The sequence below is a fragment of the Scophthalmus maximus genome, chromosome 4 (assembly GCF_022379125.1).
Source record: "Scophthalmus maximus strain ysfricsl-2021 chromosome 4, ASM2237912v1, whole genome shotgun sequence".
NCBI classification, from domain to species: domain Eukaryota; kingdom Metazoa; phylum Chordata; class Actinopteri; order Pleuronectiformes; family Scophthalmidae; genus Scophthalmus; species Scophthalmus maximus.
Genome location: NC_061518.1, coordinates 10,894,682 through 10,920,245, shown reverse-complemented (window position 1 = coordinate 10,920,245; position 25,564 = coordinate 10,894,682). Strand labels below are relative to the sequence as shown.

General features: G+C 41.6%; 2 protein-coding genes across 9 annotated transcripts in view; both read left to right on the top strand.

Moving 5' to 3' along the window:
• The first annotated feature begins 2,117 nt into the window (after window positions 1-2,117).
• On the top strand, window positions 2,118-2,254 carry saa (serum amyloid A). The gene is given in 2 exon segments (XM_047331429.1): window positions 2,118-2,159; window positions 2,162-2,254. Coding segments are annotated over 2 exon segments (132 nt in total). The 5' UTR covers window positions 2,118-2,120.
• A 514-nt stretch (window positions 2,255-2,768) lies between these two features.
• Window positions 2,769-25,564, top strand: part of apba2b (amyloid beta (A4) precursor protein-binding, family A, member 2b) — a 54,143-nt gene continuing 31,347 nt past the window's right edge. For 2 of the 8 annotated variants that reach the window (XM_035627683.2, XM_035627681.2), the window contains exons 1-2: window positions 4,849-5,290; window positions 16,675-16,725. The gene's annotated coding sequence lies outside the window, so the exon portion shown is untranslated. Of the gene's footprint in view, window positions 3,121-4,847; window positions 5,516-16,674; window positions 16,726-25,564 lie in introns of those variants that run through there. The other 6 variants (XM_047331425.1, XM_035627682.2, XM_047331424.1 and 3 more) reach the window with 6 other exon arrangements.

Sequence of the window (25,564 nt, the reverse complement as noted above, 5' to 3'; positions counted from 1 at the left end):
ATAGTCTTCCGTCTCAGCTCATGCTGGTTCTGCTTTGTGGCACGTGTGGTATCGTCTTAATCTATTGTGTGCAAGGTGCATTCATCCCTGAGACATTAGACACAGCCAGCCTTTTCCACTTCCATACTTCACATTGCATCAGCCCTCTTCCTCGCCCTCACAACCTCTTTTTTCTCCCACTATCTTTGTGATGAATATTTATTAGCCTGTCACAGTGTGTTCTCTGAACTCAAAACAACACATTCATCAGCCCAACTCCAGCCATGCTTCAATCCTCCAGCAGTTGTTTCAGTACATTCTGTAGTTTCTCCACAAAGATTTGTTCAGTCGCAGCGATGTTGTTTTATTTGAAACTATAAAGGATAGGCTCGTGAGAACTCACAAACTCCAGGTGATTTTAAAACCATTATATTGCAATTTACGCCATTATTGTTGCAAGCATTAAAGCAGCACAGCTGAGCTAGTGCCAAGAGCCTTGGGAAATACACGACAAACAGGTGGGTAATAAATAAAGATGGCCATTACGCTATACTCATTGCCATCATCAGACACAAGTACACAAACAATTTTGGTTTCCATCCGAAAGGTGTTTTGTTTTTTGAGTGTCACTACATCTTCCTCTAAGGTCCTCTGCATTTGTTTAAACATAGCAGCATTCCACACACCCCTACTTGGACATCCAGTGTTTATTCCATCAATGAAATAGACAATGTCAAAGCAAAAAAAAAGAAAAGAGATGGAAGACCCATCTCATCCAGAAAACAACTGCCATTGCACATGCAGGCCTACCAGAAATAAGTATTGATATGTTGTGATGCTCTATACAGACCTATGGGATCTTCTTCTCTCTGAAAAAACACTGGAAGAGCATTTCTGTTGCTTGTGATGTCTTGATCACCTTGACTCACTTGAGTCTTTTATGTTTCTTTGTTCTGACAATCCAAGTATTCCAAAAGAGAAAGGGTCTATTTCTGTCTGTACTCCTGATGAATGAAAAAGACAAGAGTTTACAGTTTATACTGGTGCAAATATAGGACAATAATGTATATTAGCATTATTTTTAGCAACATACAAATTGATTTCCCTGAATTAAAGTAAATCTACAAAAAGTGTCTTTTGGCGTCTGTATGTATGACATGATTTGAAATTTGTCAGATATATGCTTTACAATGCCAATTAATCTGGGTCATTGAAACAGTTTGTGGTTGAGGAAACCATGGGAAATTAAAACAACCAGCAAATCTTAATTTGACCTGCAATGAACGTTGGCAAAAGAACATCTGCACTCTCTTGTATAAAAGATAAACAGGTACATACATGCGATGTATCAACAATGAGATCAGTGAGATTATATATTTAATATAGCCTACTGTTTGATTAGAAGGATTAAAGACACATCTCAACAGCTCTGTGTGGCATTGAGGACATAAAATAATACAAAACGCCACTTCCTTATAGCAGTTCTCATGCTGTCCTGCCCATGATTCATCCACCCAAGGTCTCCTGCTCGCTCATTCGTTATCCAGCCCTTGGGCCATCCATCTGAGGTTTTCTGCTCCGCCCTTGTCGAGCGCTCAGGTTGTTGACCTGAGATTCCAAGCCCTATTTCTCTGCTCCCTCTCCTCTGGCCCCTGTAATCCCATCAGGGGGGATATGGCTGCACAGTGCCCTCTGTGGCCCCTTCGTCTGAGGAATGATGGACTTAGGAGGAGATAGAGTGTTTGGTGGTTGAATCATTGCATGAGTTAGTCAACAAATGTTGAAAATAAATTGTGCTGTACTTTAACCAAATGTCAGTAGATGGCAGCAGTGAGTATATTAACCAAATATGTAAACACAAAAGACAACATTAACATTATTCTGTTGACAAGGACTTAAATAGTTGTGGTTGATAGTATTCATTTGACAAACTTCTTCTGACAGCAAATCAGATTCTGTTTCAACTGCCTCTTGTTTGACAATTACAAAATCTGTTGAGTTAAACCACAAATGCGTATGTCAAACTAAGTGTTTGTCTTTCATGCAGGATCATGTGTTTTTACATGAAGATTAAATGTTTTTTTTCTCTCATTCATTTTATCAAATCTTTTCTGTTGCCCGTGTGATCACACGCTCGTGATATGTGGCGAAACTACAGTGACATGAGGGAAGCCAACTGGAAAAAACTGCAGGCAATTACTTTGATGCTAGAGGAAACTGTGATGCTCCCCAGGGAGGATCAGGGGGCTAATGGGCAGCTGACGTTATCAGATGAGTAGAGGAAGCCTCATCTGCTTTTGTATCATTACTGATACTGGAATTGTTACTTTGTGAATCTTTTTTTTCTTTTTAATTTTACATAACATGACTTAATCTGGTTTCTGATCTATTAGCATCAATTATTTTGGGCTCATTCAAGCAGACTGAAAACAATGACTCTTCAAATCAGCTTTGAACACTTGAACCAGTGCCGTGGTCAAATAATTAGTAAAACCGTGGTTGTGATGCTTGAGCCCTCCCCAGGACCCCAGTATAAAATGCTTGACATAGTCGGTAGATCGTTTCTTTCTTTCCTTCTCAAAGGGCGGATTTGACTCAGACACACTGACTTTGGATGCCCACGTCTTGTACAGTAGTTGATAGGAATTGGCTTCTCACATTTGGGGGAGATTTAAAAAGCAGGAGAAAGAAAGAAAAAAAAATATTTATTTTACTTCCCTGTGTTCTCCGCGTGACTTTGGATGCAATCGTGTGACGTCATCGGTCGTCGGCAGCACACCTGTGTCGCCCGCGAGGCAAAGGCGGAAGTCGCCAGAGCGGCCTCCGCCATAGAGAGCTCCACAGCGACTGGATGCTGGACACAGCTGACTACGACGGGGATGATCCTCCTGCCCCGCGGTGCCGGCTGCTGGGGCAGAGACGAGCGCTGCTCTGGCCGGTAGAGTGCTCAGCAGTCGGACCCGGAAGCAGCGCCCGGAGCTGTGGCTGCAGCGTGGTGCAGCGCTTCCCTCTCGGACGGGAGCTGCGGCGGATTGAACGGCGCTCCCTCTCTCAGTGAATTGGGTTCCCTCTGCTTCAGATCACTGATGATGATAATACACGATGCAGTCGACCGACCAAGGATCCTCGTCGAGCAGCAGGGTGAGTTGAAACGGGTAAACATCTGGATTGTTCTCTTGTTGGATAATTTGCGAAGTGACGTGCCGTAAAGAGCAGGCTCAAACAAGTTGAATAGAGCGCGAACCAGGCGCTTAGCCAATTGGATGCGTGGAAGAGGATCAGCTGAGCAGTCAGCTGATGTGGGCTGGCATCGAGATCTCTACTGTCAGCGAGTGGCAATAAATCCAATATCAGATATATGACGTTCAATGCAATAACTCCAATATCAATTCTTCACATTGTTCTCGCAAAAAAAATAAAGTTGCAGATTAATTAATTAATATGCCACAGCAGTGACGGTATTATTTGGTACTGGACAGTGATAAAAGGACAAAACATTCAATCAGACAATTGGGACATAATGCTTCTTATAGCAAAAGAAGAATTTTCTCCATACACATGATGTTAGATAACTGTATATCATAAAAAGGCTTCTATCCTTCCTTTAATAATTTAAATTTCTGCAATTAAAAAGATAATTAAATCAATATTCCTCTTCACTGTATTTTGTCATAGTTGATGGTTGGATCATAAGTTACGTGAGTGAGAACCATTTCCCTGTTGGGGAAATAATGTTGCCTTTAAAGGGGATTAAATGTGGTCATCTAAAACAGTTGTGGATTTAATGTGGCAGATTTCAGCGCTGTCCATCTGTGACCGTCCCCTCTGATTTATCCAGCTGTAATGTTAAATCACGGCCACTCGGTGGCAGTGGCCTCCAGCTGATGTCTGGGACTGAAGCGCTTTGGAGGCAATCTTTCTTGTTGTTATGTGACTTAAAGGTCCAGTGTGTAGTAATCAGGGGAATCTGTCAGCAGAAATGGATTACAATATTAATAATTGTATTTTCATCTGTGCACAATCAAGTGACGCTAATTATGAGTGTGTTTTCATTTCCTTACAATTAGCCCTTTAAATCGACATTTGGGCCTTCACCTAAAGGCTCCCCTACACGCTTGCAAGGGGAGAGTGACCTTCCATCGGATGGAATATGCAACTAGAAGCCACTGAATCCTACACACTAAACTTAGAACTTTTAGGTCTGATTAAAATTATGAAAACAAGTTTGTTTTTTTTCCCATTGTCGGCATGGATAATGCAATAATGGGCAAGGGTGATCCGCTGTAGTCCACTGAGGTTGATAACATTTGTAACAGAGATAAGAAATATGATTACAATTAACCTACAGAATGAGTCATAAATAAACCATGTCTTTCCACATAGACGGTCATTGTTTAGTTGTTCACATTGGTCTCTGGAACTAATAGAAAAAGAGTAACCAATTAATATTTTTGGGGGCTGAAATTTGACTTTTACTATAGTTTGTAAGCATTCAGGACACACGGTTGCTCTAACATCAGACGACATTGAAAAAAACGTTTGAGCAAAATTTTAGCATCTGCTAGCCAGCTCAGCTGTTATGTTGTTCAGGCGATTTTCCAAACTCGTTGCATATGTGGCAGTTTTGTTTGGCATACGTCTGTCATTCTTGACTACTTCATGTGTGGATAAAACATCACTAATATCACAGGGCCTGAATAATGATGGATTACTTTTTCTTATTTCACCAGGTATTTGGATTATTTTTCGTGTGGAAATGCATAATAATACTTGAATTGGTTGTAAATCGTATTTGTAGTGCAGACATGATGGTTGAAAGAGTCTTTGTGGATTTGTAAAATAGAGTCAGGGCAGCATTGTACGTTGCATTGTTTTATTTAAGCTAGCAATGCTAAGCTAATAATGTTGGCTAGCGGTTAATCATAAAGCAAACATATGTGACATTTGAAACATTTTATTGCAATTATGTCACACGTAAGGAGTGCACCAAAAACATGTTGGAAAACTTTGAACTTTTCTGTCTGGTTATGTCTTTTTGAGGTAAGGGATCACCCTTTGTCTCAATAACGGTCGCGCTCGCGCTGCCCGGATGGGGTGACAGTGGGCTCTCGTGCGGGCCAGACGACTGCAGTGGGCTCGTTTGACGTTATACTCGTTCCGGGGCGCCGCTGCGTGTGTGTCTTCGTAACGTTTCGGTTTCAGTCGGTGAAACCCCCCCACACACACACACTGAGTGATGCGCGGGCGGCCAGCTCCATCCCTTACACATCTGAAAAAGGAGGTGACTTGATCGGCGTATGAAATTCCTCAGGTAAGACACTCGGTTGAATGTGGATGGACACGGCGACAGAGCTAATCACCGGTAAGCATCGATCCGAACCCGTCGCTCCGTTTCGCGCTCGGTGTTCCCTCCTCCCTCCGAGGCAGTCCGGAGCGGCGGCGGCGGCGGACGGATGCCGATGCCGAAGCCGATCCCTCAGCCCGCGGGATGTGTAGTAGTAGCAGCAGCCTCGGCGTCGGTGCAGACAGCGGGGCGGTGAGCTTTGACCGAAAACGCGTTTTGTCGCTTTGGAAGATGCGGTGCGTGGTTTAGTGGACAGACCGAAGCTTCCCCTGGAAGTGTGTTCACACCTAAACGCTTCGATCCTCGGCGGTGATTCATCCTTGCGCAGCCCCGAGTCTACGCCTAAATGTATCGATTGTAGTTATATTGGCATAGGCCTTTTACTGTCTGATCAGATGAGGAAGGTCATCAATTTTTGTCCCTAATTTCTATACATCGTTTATGGAACATCGGGCATTTGCAGGCTGCTCTGACTTCTCTACGTGGAAATGTTTTTTTCTTCTTCCCATGCCTGATATCTGCTAATTCTCTTTCATATGAGTCCTATACAACATTTGACAGGTATGTCATAATCATATGACATAATCATTTGAATTCCTCTCATCCATGGTCCCGGTCACAATATTGAAGTTGAAAACTGTGTTATGTGCAGTACACTCCTCCATCGAAGTACCCCACAATAACTGTGTTTCAAGTTGGTTAAGACCTCAGTGTAAATCTGAATCCAATACTTGGTGAAGGATTTATTTTTTATTTTTTATCCTCTAGCACCGTGCCTGCTGTGTACCACTCTGAGCCAGTACCAGCCACAGGGGAGGGCAGTCGCTGACAGGCGCTGTAGCTGTTCATTGTTCAGCGGGAGCTGGGCACAGGCTCACGGCGGTCTGCTTTGAATCATGCAATGTTACGTCCACACAGTCTGTCCTCCTGCGGTCATGCAGAATGCTTTTCAGTGGCCCATTGTCCGCTTGTGATGTGATATGTCTTCGGGCTGTCTGAAGTTCTTTGCTTTCTCTCGTAGCAGTAGCAGCAACGTTTTCCCTGGAGTTGATGCCGTCCACACTGGAATATATACACCACTTGTTAAGATGCATTAGGGTCACTAACAGTGGTGTAAACCTTATAGGTTTATACGGTTAGATTTAAATCTTTAGATCTTCAATTGATTAAAATGATTGGTTGACTCAGTAATATATCGTCATTGGATCAATGTAACAGAGCCAGAAAAAATTTGCACCTTGATAGAAAAACATGAGGGCACCCCATGTAGCCCAAAAAGGCAACAAACAATCACTCACATTTATAATTGCTCCACTAATCGTTCAAACAAAGATATTAACAGGATAAATATGGAAGAAGGGACTTGTTGAACAGACAGAAAGAGCAGGAGAATAATGGCTGTGGTGCAGTTGAGTAAGAGAGTGATGACCAGGGCTATGGAGGATGAGGGCAGATAGAGAGGAGAGTAATGTATGGCTATTAGAGAAAGTGAGGGGCCCCCGGAGAGCCATGATGGAAACCTATAAGGCCTTGGAGGATGCACACACCATGTTGACTCGCTGCTATGTAGAAAATGGAGATGCTACGGTTTCAATTTTTTTTCCGCTCTTCCTGCGGTTTCCTCAAGGTCTGTCGTCTCTTTTTTAAACAGTGTCCTCTCGTGCGCGTTTTTTTACTCCCCTGCTTCGTCTCACCAGGCCTGTAGCCAGGGACAGTTTTCGGAGCAGCACCGGCACTGAAGGACAAACACCCTCCCTGCAGCCTACTGGGCTCTTATTCACGCTGCAAACGGAGGAGGCTAAATTGCAATTCTCCGGTGGAGGAACCTGCAACAGCCTCCGGCTCTGCTGCACAAATTATGAAGGATAATAACAATAACAATTAAACCATTACTTTATCGGGGCAGTTGATCTTTGTCTTGGCAATCAACAATATCTCTTTAGCAGAAATGAGTCGGCCTTACTGTGGCAGTAAATATGGCAGCGCCGCAGGGGAAACTTGGTTATCTATTACATAATGTCATGTGTAATATCTTCTTAAAAGCTTTGCTCAGTAAGCTATGGATTTCACATATCAAACATTTGCATTGTCTACCCTGTTTATAACATTGGTGTGGGCGGAGGCACAGTAACAGACTATCATGCCCTTTGCCAAAAACAAAAGATAAAACCGATAGTTAGAGTTACAGGGTGGGTGTTGATTTGTATGTTGCCAAACTGGTATAAAGGCAAAAGGGCAACTGAAACTATTATTTATGATTGGGCTTTTGCAAGATAAGTGGTCCTGCAGTGTTATTACGGACAATTGTGCTGCTGTACAATAGCGTTGTGAATGAGCAACTGAAGTGAGAACATTTCCGCCTATCACAGGATTTAGCATGTAGGATTTATGAGCTGTTAACTACACAATTGATGTAATGACTAGCCAAAGCAGACAAAGTGAGGGATTCCAGATTAGAGAGGGGCTAGGTAGAAGTATTTTACACCTTAGAGCTTTTTTAGGTTCATCCACTGGAAATGGATTTATTTGAATTTAATTTCTCTAAGTTCCATTCACAAAAGAAGTGATCGCTCAGCCTGAGAAAGAAAAATATTGCACCCGAAAGCAGAATTAAAGAACAGCATATGATAAAGACATTTCTCATCGGTTTAATATTTTATTGATTGTTTTTTTTTTTTTTTTTTTTTTACAATGACTCAGTTCAATTCTTTACTTTAAAAAAAAAAAATGTCCATCACCCTTTCCAGAGACTAAGTTTAAACTCATATTCGCCAAAGGTGTTCAAGCAGCAATAGTCTGTCATGCCTCTGTCACAACATTGCAAGAATTTATGACTCTATAATTGCCTGATCTGACACAGTGACCATAACAGACAGAATCTAGTCTGACTCCAGCATCATTCACCCTTTGTGGAGGATATACTGTACAGTTTGTCCAGATGACATTATTACTGCAAGTCTCTCTGCTGCTTTGATTCACGAACAAACACTGAGCTTTACAGTATTGAAGACTATAACATGCATATAGACCACATATATGCATTTTTCACACACTATTTGGTACTGAGCCTGACTCACTTTTAACTTTGTTACTGCAAGCTAGAGTGGTCAATGATATAATAGAGCTGACAAGCAGTTCACCTCTCCACATGTTGGTTGAAAATATGCTGAGCCTTTCTATCTTTTCCTTTCTATCAACCTTTCTATCATGTTTCATTAGCTAATTTGAAATAGCACTTAGCCACTCTATATATATATATATATATATATATATATATATATAGAGAGAGAGAGTGGCTTATCGCTTTGCATTGCATACCCTTGCTGCGTGCTCTGCTTGAGTTGTTTATTGTTAAATTCACTGATCATCACAAGTGGAAAACGATTTTACTGGTTCACATGTAGTGGGCTTCATAATCACGTCATCAATTAGTCAGAGCTGCAAGGATAACTGACTCACCATCAAATGTATAGATGTTGATGCTGCTCTGAAGAAATACTCACATTACATACTCAGTTTGACTGTCATCGACAAACTGACTCACCATCAAATGTATAGATGTTGATGCTGCTCTGAAGAAATACTCACATTACATATTCAGTTTGACTGTCATCGACAAAGATGACTTTTGTTCTTCAAATTTGTGTCCAATGATCATGGTGTAATATATATTTGGATTTCTGATTAATATCTGACCACGAAATATACTTCTCCATACCATAGCCATACAAAATGCCAGGCCATAAAACAGCTACAGTCAGTTGTATCTGAGCATGAACATCTTGAAGGAGTTGGGTCCGCCCTTGTTGTCCAGCTCTTGACACTTCTAGTATTACATACATTGTTATGACAGCCATATTAGTTATTCTCAAGTTGTTTTGACAGTGCTACCTCATTCGATTTGTGTTTTTCCTCCAAAGTGTGATCTATGTTTCTGCCTCTGTCATGATTTTTAATTTTTTTTTATTTTGGAGACAAAACTCCTGCCTATTCATTTGCTGGCTAAAGGCTTGATCGGTCTTCAAGAGGCTGAGCGTTTTTCCTCGATGCAGTGTTGACTTTTGGCTCAGGTATATTATGGGTTATCATCTTGAGTAGCAGCCGGTAAAGAAAACATCCAGGTCACATCCTATGGATCAGTCAGGCATGGATAAGGGGGCACTGATTCAACATTTCTTGTTTCATTGTGTGTGACAGTTCTTTAAATGTGTGCCAGTCTTTGAAACACTGTTTTCTCTGAGGAGATAAGAACCTGGGAGCTCAATGGTGCTTTACCTGATGTACAGATATTGTGGTTTTTTTTATTTTTTTACATAGTTTATATTCAAAATAAAAGAGAAAGAAAATCACCTCTGTGTCAGTGATAAAGCAGCAAGCTGACTTCAACAGCATGCATTAGTGTCTTCTCGTCTTTTCTGATGTAAACACCTTGATGGTGTGAGAAGTCCGTGTTTATGAAACACTTAAAATAATAATAATAACAATAAATTTAATTTATAGAGCACTTTTCATTGATAAAAGCAATCTCAAAGTGCTACCGAGTAGAAACAAGATAAAAGAAATATTAAAAATAGGGTTAAAAGAAAAAACATCGGTGGAAGAAAAAGTACAAACATTTAGGGGAATGCTTGTTTAAAAAGAAAGGTTTTCAGGCGCTTCTTAAAAGAGAATGCCAATTTGTATTGATATTCTTCAACACATCAGCGACCTGTACCTTCAAGTAATCAATATCGAAGCAGTGTTGGCTAGTTGAGGCATGGAGAGGTTTGTCAGAGAGTGTCAGAAGGACGTGTCATATGCCCTTTTCTAGGTCTTCAAAATTACACTTGGCTGAGTCAAGTGTGAAGACCAAGGCAACTTTGTTGATCTCCTAAGTCACACGGCATATCTGCGGTCACTGAACCCCTTGGTTTTTTAATTTATTAAAACCATTTAGGTCAGAGCGCCCGCACAGCCTGTATACAATTAGTACACAGAAACCCAATAGTACTTATTGGGTTTCAATTTGTATCCTTCAATGCTAGATGGTGGGGCCAGTGGGCAATTTATGTAACCGTTGTGTAACAAAGGTAACACCTACTACAGTGGCAACCCTATTGCATTTTGTTTATTTTAGAGCAAATCCTGCTTAGCACATTTGTAATAGTGTTTGTCAACTATATTTCTTTGTCTGTATTTGATAGAGACAGGGATGCAGAGACAGAAAACAGTATGAGAGAGTAGGGGAATGACATGCAGTACATGGTCAAGGCAACTGGGATTTGAACCAAGGACCTGCTGCTCAAGCCATTTGACTGTCGGGACATCCCATTTTAATATTTGTGACCTTTCAAAAAATAAAACTTCCAGTAAGCATAGATAGATATCTACTTGGAATCCATGTTTTACCTTTACAATCAGATTCATCTGGAACAGTTATCATGTTTTATTTTCAAACAATATATATTTTTGGACGTGGCTTGCAGTCTGAACAGGCTGAAACCATGGTCCACTTCTTTCCTTGCTCTGTCTTAGCATGATGATGTTACACAACTTATCCATAGTGGAAGTTAATTCAAACCTTTATTTAATCTTGGTAAGTTTGTTGAGGTCGCTCTAATTTACAACAATGTCAAACTTGGCTCTTGATGTCTTGTGTGAGGAGATGAATTACATAGTTAAAACTGCAGTAAATTTTTTCAAGCGCTGTGGTGTCCCTCAGATTCAATGAGGTGATGTGTATACGCATCCCTTTATGGCATTAGCATGCAAATGAGTCCAAATCAGTTTCACACTCTTTGGTTTAATCAGGTCAAATTGGGAGGAAAGCAAAATGGCTAGGAAAAAAGAGAGAAAGAAAGAACGAAAGAAAGAAAGAGAAACCCTTCTTCCACAGTGCTAAAAAGAGAAATCCATTCATAGCTGCATTAATCATGGGGGAAAATTAAGAATTGCTTTTAGGCAGCATTAAAAGAGAAAGACGGATAGAATGAGAAGCACTGAAACAACGTTTCTTGTTAACTGCATTTGTCTGACTTCATTCTACTTCCCCTTTTACAGTTGTGTCTTCTTTGATAATTCTGATAAGGCTGATCTGATTAATGTGACCACATGAATGCACTTACAGTGCAATCGTAGACTGATCCTTTCTCCGGCTGTGGCTCAGGAGGTAGAGTTGGTCGTCCACTAACCAAAAGGTCGGCGGTCCTATCCCAGCTTCCCCATGTCTACTGGTTTACTACTGGTAAACTATACTATACTATTGGTTTCAGACATACAAAAACTGTCAGGTACTGTTTTAGGGTACTAAACAGCATGTTTCTCAGGAATGCTGGATGCAGGCACCGGTTGAAAATACATTGCTAATTTATATTACCTTCAACAACAACTTAATCCAACTTGCTAATCAGTAAACCAAAGATGACGATGAGGGTCTCAACGTCTCACTAGATTTTTCACTGTCCATTTAATTTCTTTGTCACTGGCTGCAGGGATGCTCACATTAGCCTGCGACTGCAGTGTTTCACCGTTGGCACCGTTCATTTTAACGTGGATCGGTATCAGTGAATCTTGGTTGTACCGACGCAATTCGGTCGGTACCCATAAAACTACCACGTTCTAAACCCAACCCTGGTTGGTACATTAAATCTATAAATTTACTGTTTACAATCTCACAGGCAATCTGAGACTTGATAGGACATCATTTTGCCGCAGAGCTTAATCATGTTATCAGTACATGACTGGATCCAAAATGGAACCCAAATCTATTGACTTTTGTGGTACAGTGGGCATTCTTGCAGGGTGCAAGAACATCAAAATGCAATCAGCTGTCCAGAGCACCAAACCATAGCGGATCGACCGAAATGGATCGCTCATAGATACAGTTAGCACAAGCTGCAAGATGTTTAAGAAGTTCAAATTTATTCTGTCATTCACAAAGTCCTCTTGTCACTGAACAGACATTTTTTCATACTTCCTCAAAGTTACTCAGGCCTAGGTTGTTGGTTTTTTTTACTTGTTTTTGACGATACAACACTGCATTTATTCAGCTGTTCATCATTAGTTTGGCTTTCTTTGTTCTCAACATGTCTTTGCGGACATGCCATACGATTATGTGCTAACATGTTTGCATTCACTGCTCACGCAGCATATGGCAGACATTAATGAGAATAAGTCTTTATTTCCATGTCATAGGATTTTGGAGATTTATGTAGACAAAAGAGGAAGATGCTCACTGTGCAGAGGCTATAAAGCTAAACCTGCAGTTTCAGTGGAGCGCTCCACAAAAAGTCGACATTGTTAGTTTTTAGGTTATGTGTGTGTGTTATTGCCAGTGTGTGTGCATGACCTTAATACACCCATTTTACCTACCCTCCTGCTGTGCTGTGAGCCGTAAGATGACTTCACTACCTCGGTATGCTGTCACTTATCTCATTACTTAGGCCTGAGATGCATTCACCAAGCCTGCTTATTAGGTACCACATTTGTTTGAAGAGCAGCATGGCATTAGCATTTAGATGTGCAGAGAGCCTCACCTGCTGCTGCTGCCGCTGCCATTGTTGGGCTGCACACAGACAAATTCACGTTTGGTAAATTTCGTTCTGGTAGATTCCTTTTTTTTCGACAGTGAGAGATTGCTGCTGTTTGAAGAAACAGTGTTCCCTGTAAGATCCAGCTGTAAATATATTTCCATATAAAATGCTGCATGCTGTAGTTATGCAAGCATGATAAATGCGAATCAGGCTGAATTTTGAATTGCTTTGGAGCAACAGCCTTTGGGCCATTATTTCTAAAGCCAGACATTTTTGTTTATCAACAGCACATATGATTGTTCATTTGGGGCGGAACCGAAACTGTATACAAACCTCTTTCTTTATCATTTTATTTGTCTTCCAACTGCATGTGTCGTATGACGCGTGACGTCATCATGCCTTCGGCAAAAGTAAGGCTAGTTTAATTGACTTAGGATGGATAATAACCCTGAGACTTTAGACCTCATCCGGCACCTTTTAAGTCAGCAATTTGGGGACATTGCGGTTATTCCCCTTCACATGTTTTTAGGAAATGTCATCATATATATTTCCCTCTCTTATTTAGTTCTTGTTGAGTCACTGTGAATTCTTGTGTTTTCCTATGATGCATTGAGATGTTGTGTTATTACATTTTATTGAAGCAAAGGAGTCGAGAGGCATGTGTCCAGGTGGCTGTGGGGATTGTCTTCATCAGCGTCTTCACATGCATGTCAATATCCAGTCACTAGTCTTGAGACTCGACTGTGTTTGTTATTGACATTGTGCCTGTAAACATACAATCTACTCAATGTACTGACTGTTATGTACTGAGTTAAGTGTCATTATGGATAAGGAATACGCTTGTTGTTTCACAACTAAAATTACAATAATATTAACTAACAAACAAAAGATGAATTCCTAATTTTACAGAATTTCTAAAAATGTCAGCAAACACACCACAACTCTGGAACTCTGATTTTCCAGAAAACTCTGAGGTTTTCCGTGTCCAGATTGAACATCCCTCTTGTACCACAAGAGGGATGTTCAGTGTGGACACGGCTAACACGACCCCATTTGAAGGCAGCAGTCTTGCTGTGTAATGGTTGTCTCCATTTAAAGAGCTGTCAATCAACATGCTATTGATAGCAGGTTCCTCTCCTCTTTTTTTCTTTTTTTGTACCAGGGATCGTGCCCAATGGGCTTATTGCTAAACAGCAGAGCAAACCAAATTCCTTGTTTGTTGTTTTGTACACCGCAAGCACCCAGAGCTCAGCTATTGCTCTGGGATGGGACGTCACGTCAGCACGGCAGTGAGCAACCTTGCAAAAATGTTGACGCAGTGTTAAATGTCAGGGAACAGCTTATGCAAGGTTTCAGAGTGAACAGGGAACTGCAAGCCCTTGTCTATCTTGTGAGACGAGGGAGAGAAGTTTGAGATCAATGGGGATAGATTTCCTGTCGAAGATTGACTCTGACGAGCTGAGGTGTCGGTGTGCATACGGGTGTGTAGCTGTCAGCTTGTTCTGATGTGTGATTGTCTTTGTCCACACGTGTGTAAACAGTCTTGAGGTCTGCTGTGTGTTCTCATTAACACCCTTGAATTAAATTATTAAAAAAACATTTTTAAGAATGCAAGTCATCATCCCATCACATCATATTTTCCCACTACAGATTGAAATTCAATAATACATAGTTTCTGTCAGTTCTGTATATTCGTCTTCTGTTCAATTACAACAGTTTATAGACCAAATTGACAATGAATTGTTCCTAAATAATAGACAGAGCCTTGATAATTTTAGTTGAAGCCCTAAGTATTTTTTCAGGGGAAAAAAGGTACTTACATGGTTTGTCAATGGATTGATTACTGAGAAAGAACTCACAAAACCCCCATTTGCTTGTTGCAGTTTCAAAGTCTTCAGTCATTCATGTCAAATCCTAAGCACCTGAATGTGCAGGTGCCTACAAGCCTAGAAAATAGTATTGACAATGTGTTAGGATGGAATTGACAAAGGGAGAAGAGATGCAGGAGGTGGGATTGTCTCATAATCGACCAATGGACTCTTGACTTGTTCATTTTTCCTAATAAAATGTCTATTTTGTATTCATGTGCTCTCTGACTTCTTGCCTCGTAGTTTCTGAGTTGGACACGTATGGTTGATTGTTGCAGTGCAGTAAAACAACTCTTGCTGTGTAAGGAACGGGAATGATTTATGACTTTTGCAAGGGAAACCGGGACAGAGGACACAAAAACAACAATACCAGTAATTATCAGTAGAGCAATTGGTATTTATGTATCCAGGTGCGCAGACTGAAACGAAGGTGGATTTGCTTTGTTTGCCTCACCGTACAAAAGATAATATGCCACTGGGAATGAGGCCATAGTATCGTCTAGGATTCCTAGATTGTAGCAGACTCAAGTATCCTTTAGATCGGTGCTGAGTGGGATCTGCTGAGTGTTTTTGTCTCAAACACTGTTTAGCTGCAGTGTGCTGCAGTGTGAGTTGGACCTGTGGGACCAATACACGCCTCAGGGCTGTATGCAAGTAGGAGGGGAGTTGTGGTGAACTACAGCAGTGAGAGGCACTATCGCAGATCGTTCTATCTATTTCTCACCATGGACAAAAATGTCTTCACAACATCACTTTATTAGGGACGCACTCAGCATCTGAAAATAATAACTGGGTCCCAATAAGATGAAATACTTATTCATGAATGGACTATGACTGAAAAACCTGTGTAATAATGGTTTTTAGTTTTAGTTTTTGTTTGAGTGCCCCAAGTGGTTGTTTTTTGTTTTACACTCAGGCATTGCTCATCTTTTCTTCTCCCACGTATCTGCCAAATTTTGTTCCCTTGGAAGAACAGGTCAGCGAGTGTTGATCATTCGTAGTTCAAACTCCAATTTTGCTTTATTCCCTTTCTCCAACATTTGGCCAGAATAACCAATAAGTCTCTGCTGAGGACCCAGTAGCATGTGAGATATTTAGAGTTCTTGTTTAGAAACAAGCTGCAATTTGTAGAAAAGGTTTCATTATCTCAATTTCATCAGTCGTTATTGCATAATCTAGTGGAAATCTGTAGATATGATTTTGTGCCATTTGGGAATCATGACAGATTAGCTATTCTGTTATTTGGTAAATAGCTGTGTTTTCTGGTTGACCTGATCCAACAGCAACCTTGAGGCCATCACAAAGGGGACTCAGGCCATGAGGATGAGATCTGACATGTGGTCTTGGCTTAGTGGCAGATGGTGAAGCCCTGCTGTCAGAATATACAGTCGTGCCAATGTTGCGGCTTCACAAGGTTTTGCTGTTGCTCCTGCCCTGAAATCTCGCTCGAGGCCGGTCGCTCTAATGCAGCCACACTTTGGTCTCAAACAGTGGACTGAACTGTCAACTTAACATCACTTTACTATTTACATCAAATATATTTATCCCGGTTTAATTGTCCTGTATTGCAATCCTAACTTGTGGACGTTTCAACCATGATCTCTCTTTCATTATTAGAAAAAAATTAGGACATAATCAGTCACAATAATATCTGTGTAGACAACAATGTCAGTGGGGAGCTGTGGTGGGTTTATATAGAATATTTTCACCACCTGGCTTGATGCAAAAACATCAATTATGAATTTGAGTCCTTATTTCAGGGACAAAACCCTCAGTGTTTTTTTTTCTCTCCACACATTCTCTCACCAATATGACCCAATGATCCCATTTGTCCTCATCGCTCCTCGTACCTTCTGCACATCCAGGTGGGAAGAAGAGATCAAAGCGCAGCCTTCTTGCTGAACTGTATGTCCTCCATGTGGATTGTCGGTTTGATGCTCAGCTTGACGCTCTCTCTCCTTTTGTGCCTTAGGTCATCGCCTGGAGCGAATAGTCGAGCTGCTCTTCCTACCTACTGATATCAGTAAGTCAGCGTCACTGCAGTGTCATGGTTTTGCAGGTGCCACGTGGAAATTATTTCAGTCTTTGCACTATTGTAAGTTGCACCACAATAATGACAGAATGACTTTTGCCCAACGTTGTGTGTTGTGTGCTTCTGTGCTCTGCTACTGTACACTCAGACCTGCTGCTGTGTACTGAGCAGGCGTAGACATAGCAACCTCTGGGCCCGAGAGAGCTCCTTAAGTTGCCTGGCGGTCCACTGAGTCATGCCATTCTAGTATACAAACAAAGAGTCAAGGGAGGCGATGAGGAGAGGGGGTCTGACGAAAAGGATGCGAAAAAAATATGGAAGAAAAGGGTCGAGAGGTTTTGTTCCTTGGAGGTCGATTTAGAAAGGTATCGTTATATAAAGCTGACTAGTTTGTGAGGTTACACCAGTCCTTGTTGACAACAGCTATGCTTTGACATCACTTCTTTTCCGTTACATCAGCAGATATGTTGACATGGAGATGTAGTCAGAAATACTGTAATAGCACCTGTACAGGATGAGATGAAACCGAGGAAGGGAATGAAGCAGGCAGTTTGTGTGCAGATGGACAAAGAGGGAGAGATTCATGGGAGAAACTGGCTGACGAGTGAAGACATACTGTACAGGAGCGGAGGAAGAGCAAGCAAAAACAACAGTTGAGCACAGTGTTGTGAGCATCTTAACGCTGCCTCCGCTCATCATTTATTGAACTTCAGCTAGAATATTCATCCACCCTGGTACAGCGTCATCCTCCTCCTCCTCCTCCTCCATTTCAGCTTGTGTGTTTCGTGTTTACTTTTAAATGTTGACCTCATCCTTCTCTGTTGAGGGATTGAGGAGAGACAGGATGTGGCTGTTTCTTCTGGTTTTAAAGGAGCTGTGACACCAGAACCAGATTATTGACATGAGCCTCACAACCATGCTCACACTCCAGCGGGTCAGTGCCCATCCATCTGCATGTCACTGATAGTATTCATGGGGAATTCATGGTTGTTAGGATTCATACAGGGAACTTAGCTGAAGACTCGTTCTGAGGACAGCTGCCTTTTGAATTTGTGTCACTGCAGTGATATGTGCTCAGTGTGCAAGCTGCTATATGCTTCACTTATTCTGATTAAATCCATTGCAGATGAAAGGACGAGCAAAGAATCTGCCGCTCCCCTAACTTGTGTTAAATCATCAAAAGCCACAGTGGCTCCATTTATTCATACAGTGGTTCAGTGATACTGGGCAGTGAATGTACTGATAACTAACTTCAGAGTCATGGACACGCTATGAAGACAGTCTCACATGTCATTAGTTATGCTGTTAACTGTGCGAGAAATCATCTGTCCTTTTCCTGTCTCAGTGACTGCAATTCTCATAAATACTAAATCAAAGTACATATGCACTTTTTGTGTCTGTGTATGTGCTTCATATTTAAGCATGAAAACTTATCTGCTCAGTCAATCTTGCAAACCCAGGTTGATCATAAATGCATGAGGTCCTCTGAGGAAGCTGAACAAATACAATAATATTTTTATATTTTCCATTAAGCAAATCTCTCGTCGTCCTGCTCAGGTGACGGACCTGCCCCCGTGTAGCTCAACCAAAGTTCACCAAAATGCTCCTGTTTCCTGTATAACCTATAACCAACCTTTCTGAAAATTATTCATTTTATTGGTATGTGAGAATTAAAAGTAGACAAAAAGACAAGCAGCATCTTGCTTAATTTGAGTTTAATCTAGAGAATGAACCAATATAGATGTATCTATCGAACATTTATGAATACATTTATAGGGATTTAATATTTTGACAATATTTTGTTTAAAGCATAATATAGGCAAAGTGTTGTCTAATGTCAAGCCACAACCTAATGTTAAACCAAGTCAAGCCTTTTAATTTCAACAGAATTTTTAACAGGTTAAATATATAGATAATATTAATTGACTATTGTTGATATCTCAACATTTTATATCTACTTTTATGGAGTGTGCAGTATTTGCCAATTCAAAGCCATAAAATAACAATCATATGGAGAGTGTCAGTGTGGTACACTTTAATGTAAAAAAAAACCAAAACAACAGTTAGTTATAGAATATTAGCATGATGACATTAACTAGATCCAAACTTTATTAGTGGCTGTTCACATTACCTTAGCTCTACGATGATGTTTTTCCAAATTATGTGATATTATGTAATATTCACTCCTTTAGATTGTGAAGGTCAAAGTTCAGGGTCAAATACTGAATATTGAATGTATAACAGTGGTCATTCGGTGACATACTTATTGAATCCTCCAGCTGAAGGAGCTCATTCTTTATCCACACAGTCACATCACCCACCCTTAATACTTTAGCGACTAAATAGGGGAAAGGTCCGCAGTGTCGTTTTTAGAGCCGAGCAAAGAGACCAGATACAGAGCCATGTGATGTAAGGGGATTCAAACGAGATCTGCAATAATCCAGATTTCTGTGGTCACGGGATCAGTGCTGCTGTTTGCTCTGTCTGGTCATCCAGCTCTTCCGAGCGCCGTCAGACTTGTCGCTGTCTTCGCTGTCTCTCATGATCCCTGGCTCCGTCCCCAAGGACGGTGAAATTAGTGCTCGGCACACCCCAATGATTTATTTCTCCTCCTGAAGTGACCTTTCATGAAATAGATAAAAGCATGACGGTTCTCTCAATGAACAATTCGTGCGTGCTGATGGAACATAAACATGGCCATTGAAGACATAACTCTGCATTTAAAATGTCTAACTCTTGATGGGTTTTTTTCCTTTTGGAGAATATGTCAAGTAATTCATCATAATAGGTATGTTTACCGTCACTTCAGCTCCGGCTCATTTGTACCCCGAGTTCTAAAGTGTGTGCAAGAGGGTTTTGCGATGTTTTCAACATTATTTCTGCTGTTTAATTGCAAAGCATTTTATTTTTTGTACAGCTGTCAGATGCATAGTTGCTAAAATAATTTCCACCATGATTGAATGATTTTGGTTTGCACTCAGTTTAATTAGTGCTCCACCATGCTCTTTGGCTGCCTGTATTGCACTGATGCCTCATTGTGACAGCAGAGAAATTATCAAAATCTGCAGGCAAATAGTGTCTTTGAGTGTGACATCTGTCTGCAGTGGCCGGATTTCTGGTGTGTTTTTCCTGGGTCATGTCTTTGTACAGTCTGTAGTCAGCAATTTTATATTCCACATAAATACAGTTTTTAAGAATTACAGTTATAACTTTAGACCAGCGACTTAAGTTAAATGTGTGATTTGGTTTCTTTTATTTCTATGTTCTACATTCATTTTTACTTGCTCCATTTAAATATACAATATGAATACACAATCCGAGGACAATGAAAAACAATAATAAACTAATCATAATTTCTCCCTCAGTCAGTTTCCTTGTCAGTGATGATACAATCGCCTGGCTGCACATCAGAAACTAATCTTACCTCCCTTTTTTAGTTTCAAGAGGGTTTGACTCATATGCACCCTAATTTTCCTTCATAAAAGTGAATGTGAACATTTTGTGACTTTATCCTTTCAAAGGGGTATTACTGAGTTTTGGTGATTTTTAATCATAAAATGACAAGAAATCCTCAACCGCTTATTTGGTCTTAATTTATTACGATGTTTGTTATCTCTTGACCCGTTTGGGGATTACGCTGAGATAGAGGAGACAGAGATACAAGGGAAAAAAAGATGGATGTAGAGAGAGACAGCCGTGATCAGGTCTACATGTGTTTTCTCGACACTCACCAGGGCAATCAAGAGCATACCCAACGTGATGATGCGACATGTGAACAGATTAATGTGCTTGCACCTTGTCTATGTCTAACACTGAGCCCGAGCCAACCTCATCACCAAACAGAGGCTCCAACTGTGTTTTTGTTTGGCACAGTTTCCACTGAGTGATGTGAGTGAGGTGCCCCCAATGAAATCTAGGTTTAGCAAACCGCAATCTGAAAATAGCCATGAATCATACATAATTACATAGCAGGCCGGCCCTTTTCTGTCAAACTGCACTTTCCGCTACGATTAGTGTCTCCTTGTTTTCTCCAACCTTCCGTGTTTGAAAAGATTCCCCAACGTCATTAGCATAGCTTTATAGTTGATATGAAGAGACTCACGGGCTTTTCTGTCTCTCAAAAGTAAACGCACTTAAAAGAAAAAAGGAAACTTTGTAGATTATGCAACAGACATGATGTTATATTTTCCAGTTTGAATGAATTAAGTTGCTGGGGAATATGGAATCTGTTTGTTTTTTGTTTTTTGTGTGTGTGTGTGTGTGTGTGTGTGTGTGTGTGTGTGTGTGTGTGTGTGTGTGTGTGTGTGTGTGTGTGTGTGTGTGTGTGTGTGTGTGTGTGTGTGTGTGTGTGTGTGTGTGTGTGTGTGTGTGTGTGTGTGTGTGTGTGTGTGTGTGTGTGTGTGTGTGTGTGTGTGTGTGTGTGTGTGTGTGTGTGTGTGTGTCTGTCTGTCTGTCTGTCTGTCTGTCTGTCTGTCTGTCTGTCTGTCTGTCTGTCTGTCTGTCTGTCTGTCTGTCTGTCTGTCTGTCTGTCTGTCTGTCTGTCTGTCTGTCTGTCTGTCTGTCTGTCTGTCTGTCTGTCTGTCTGTCTGTCTGTCTGTCTGTCTGTCTGTCTGTCTGTCTGTCTGTCTGTCTGTCTGTCTGTCTGTCTGTCTGTCTGTCTGTCTGTCTGTCTGTCTGTCTGTCTGTCTGTCTGTCTGTCTGTCTGTCTGTCTGTCTGTCTGTCTGTCTGTCTGTCTGTCTGTCTGTCTGTCTGTCTGTCTGTCTGTCTGTCTGTCTGTCTGTCTGTCTGTCTGTCTGTCTGTCTGTCTGTCTGTCTGTCTGTCTGTCTGTCTGTCTGTCTGTCTGTCTGTCTGTCTGTCTGTCTGTCTGTCTGTCTGTCTGTCTGTCTGTCTGTCTGTCTGTCTGTCTGTCTGTCTGTCTGTCTGTCTGTCTGTCTGTCTGTCTGTCTGTCTGTCTGTCTGTCTGTCTGTCTGTCTGTCTGTCTGTCTGTCTGTCTGTCTGTCTGTCTGTCTGTCTGTCTGTCTGTCTGTCTGTCTGTCTGTCTGTCTGTCTGTCTGTCTGTCTGTCTGTCTGTCTGTCTGTCTGTCTGTCTGTCTGTCTGTCTGTCTGTCTGTCTGTCTGTCTGTCTGTCTGTCTGTCTGTCTGTCTGTCTGTCTGTCTGTCTGTCTGTCTGTCTGTCTGTCTGTCTGTCTGTCTGTCTGTCTGTCTGTCTGTCTGTCTGTCTGTCTGTCTGTCTGTCTGTCTGTCTGTCTGTCTGTCTGTGTGGCAGGCAGAGGTTGGCAGATTTCAATCTTGCAGCCTGACTCGGGTGTGTTTCCCTTGGGGTCAGTAAAGCATAAAGGATGCTGGGAGGTGTGACACCCTTCTCCTGATCCTGCTACAGGAGGATTGATGTGACAATTTCACACTTACGACCATGCACAGACACACGCACGCATGCACAGACACACGCACACGCCTTACTCAGGCAATCAGGTGCAACAAGCTAAAGCCACTGTGTCAACTAGCACACATTGTCATACAGATCTAAGACACAAATGCACACACTTGTGCACACACAGATAAGCAAGAATGTCAGCGCAACAAGGCACCAGGCTGATGACCAAAACCGAGCGTCTTTGTGTCTGTCCGTCTTTTGTTCTTGTCGGGAGCGGTGCTGCTCCTCAGTGTGGCCGAGCAGCCGCCGTCTGTGTGATTAATCCACGGCGTGTCGGCTGGCCAGCGGTGATACTGAAACCAAACAAGAACTCGACACAAAGCTGAGCGGTGTGCATTCTCACACGGACCGTTCAATGGATAAGCAGATGTGTGCAGGTTGGACTGACACATCACATCACTGCAAAGCAAAGATGAGGCAATGTTTTTTCTTCTTCAGGGGACAAACACCGACACATGGGAAACATGAGCACAGAGCGTGCTTTGTTTTCAGTCCACAGTTAATTAGCATTTGGTTCTGTTGTTTTCAAGGCATTTCAAATGGCTGTATCATAAGCAAACATGTATAGATGTGGGAAAATGCAGGTCCACGCTCAATGGATGTGCCAGTGTGTTTGTGTGGGTGTGATCACTTGTGTGACGTTAACGCTGATGAATATTTTCCTCCCGTTTTCCCCGAGGGGCCGCGTGATTGATCGAACCCTGGAGTTATTTCATGTGCCTGCCACCAAACTGCATTAGCGGGCCCAGCCGTTACCACTCTGCCTGTCTGTCTCTCACCAAGATAAGGGGATATTTCCTGGCCCAATATTGCTACCTCTGTTCTGTACTGTCACTGAATACAATGACCATCAACATTCAATGAATATTATTAGCGTTTTCTCTCAGGAATCTGTCAGTGTGCCGTGGTCTCATATCTGAGACGACTCTTGGAGAATAGAGTTGATGCTGCGGAGCGTCGTCCAAACTAAATACAACTGTCGATTGTTCAATATTGCCGGCCCTTAACGAGATGTCACCTGGCTCAGCACTTTCGAAGGCGCTGCCTTTGTTCCGGTATGAAAGGAACTGACTGAGGTTAAGAGAATGAAGGCTGCTGAGAAATAACTGCTGTTGATTAAAAGTAGGCAAAGATGGCGCATTAGTGGGCCAGAGGAGAGGGCTCTTTTCAGGTCAGGGGTGAATAAGGAGCAGAACTGGGAAAGACCTCTAACTGAGGAATCAGGTGGACCATTGTGTCAGCCAGGGGGCAATTTCTCACCTTCATCATTGTAGGTGACAATTCAGGAAGACTGAAAGGTCTGTGCTGTCGACACGTATGGGTTTAGTGGTATTGTCCATTCTCTGGCTGGCTCTTGGCCAAGCTCCGTACAATATGAAACAACTACTGTTCATCCTGTGACATTAATGTATGTGGTGTTATTATCTGAAGGTCATTTATTTATATGCATTTTTTCATATGATAGAATTGTCACCACTGGACAGGAACTTGACAAAATTAGGATATGGTACATTCTGTCATTGCTCCCTGTTTCTAACCACACACACACACACACACACACACACACACGTCCTGCATGTTCACACTCCACATTTTATCCGCAGCCAGAACCATCATTTTTAATTCGCCCTAGCTCCATGATCTTTATTATTTCACTCCTTTCTTTATCTGTCACATGGATTCATATCCATTTATTTTGTTGTCAGATTGCAGTTTGGTTGGGAGAGAGCAGTGTGAGAGCATTTGTCTTTAGATCGAAAACAAAAAATGTTTTTTCCTGCTGCTGTTTATGTGTTTGCTGTGGTGGCAGTACCGACGATGAATGTATGACAGTGTTATTAAAGCTGCTTTAACAGTCCTACTCCAAGTAAGTAATTTTACATATACACACACAACATGATGTGTTTTATCTGTCTCGCTCTCTTTCTTAAATCCAGTTGACAGCTCCCATTGAACCACTGTGAAATTGCCCCAGTATGTGTCTCCCTCCGGGGACATTTAACTGTGTTTAGCTCTCTGCAGGCTGGGCTTGTCGCCAGGCAAACTTTGCAGAGTGTTTCATGTTCCTTCTTCAAATGTAGGCCAACCTAACCCAATGGACCACCTGGCCAGGCTCAGAGCCCACCAACTGGAGTGTGTTTGAGCTCTGTGAGTTTCCTTGGTGATGATCGTTTGCTGTGGTTGTATCTAGCGGTCACGTGACGCAAGTTTTAAAAAGGCAAACAGAGTGTTACTGTCCTGCTGTTCTTTATTCGGTTGATATGTTTGTTGATGGTCCAAATGCACTTTTGGTATTTTTGGATACACGTAGGGATCAGAGCATAATATCATACATTATAGGTGGGTGTGTTAGAAGCTGTGACAGTCCTATCAAATCACATTCATTATTTTTATCCTGTTTAAACACAGGACTCCCATCATGACACTGTGAATGTTTGTCAGTCCTGTGTAGGGTTTCCATCAATGTGCTGAAGTTTAACAGGTGTAATGCAAACAGGTAACATCTGCTGATTGGCACTAAACCCTAAATACAGCTGAGTCTGATGGGAATGTCATTAATTAAGCTCCGCCACGAAAGTGATGTCTTCACCCCTGTACGTCTGTTTGTTGGTTGATCACCAGGATTACACACACACAAAGAAACAAACACCTACAGCACATATTTTCTTGACACTTGTTGGAAGGATGAGACGTGGGCCAAGAAAGAACCCATTCAATTTTTATACAAATGCGGAAAATCCAGGAATTAATTTTAAATAACTGTCTACATTCGGAGATTGATTTGTTTTTTTTACATTATTATTCATTTTCCAGGTTATATACATGGATCTTGATGAAAAAAGGCATATTTAGTGGACTGATACCTATGAATTTGTGGAATGCTTGTTTGATTTTAAGGGAACGGTTAACCTTTTCAGGTATACTACTTTGGTCATAAACCAAAGTATTTGACATATTAAAATTCCCCCGTGATGATAGAAGAATAGTTAGGGGATCACTCAAGTCGAGACAATTGAGGGTCTGACTAACATTGCCAACCCTTGAGCCACAAAAAATCTTCAGAAAAACAAACACTAGCAAAGCAAAAGTACCAATTTGGGTGTATAGTTTTTTGTTCACTACCTTAATGTCCAAATTATCATGCAGTTCTGGGGAAGATCTCCCCTCTAGTCTTGTCTTTGAATTTTATTCTTACTCTACAACAAAAGTGATGCAGTTTCCAAAACGGCTAAAAAACAAACAAACAATCAAATATATAATGTGTGCATGCGTGTGTTTGCTCTGTAGAAGGGGTTGTTGAATGATTGGCTGAGGCGGTCCTCCTCTGAGAGACTGCTGGAAAACAAAGGGTTGCCATGGTAACAGTCAAGGTTGAAGGAGGAGGGTGTGTCT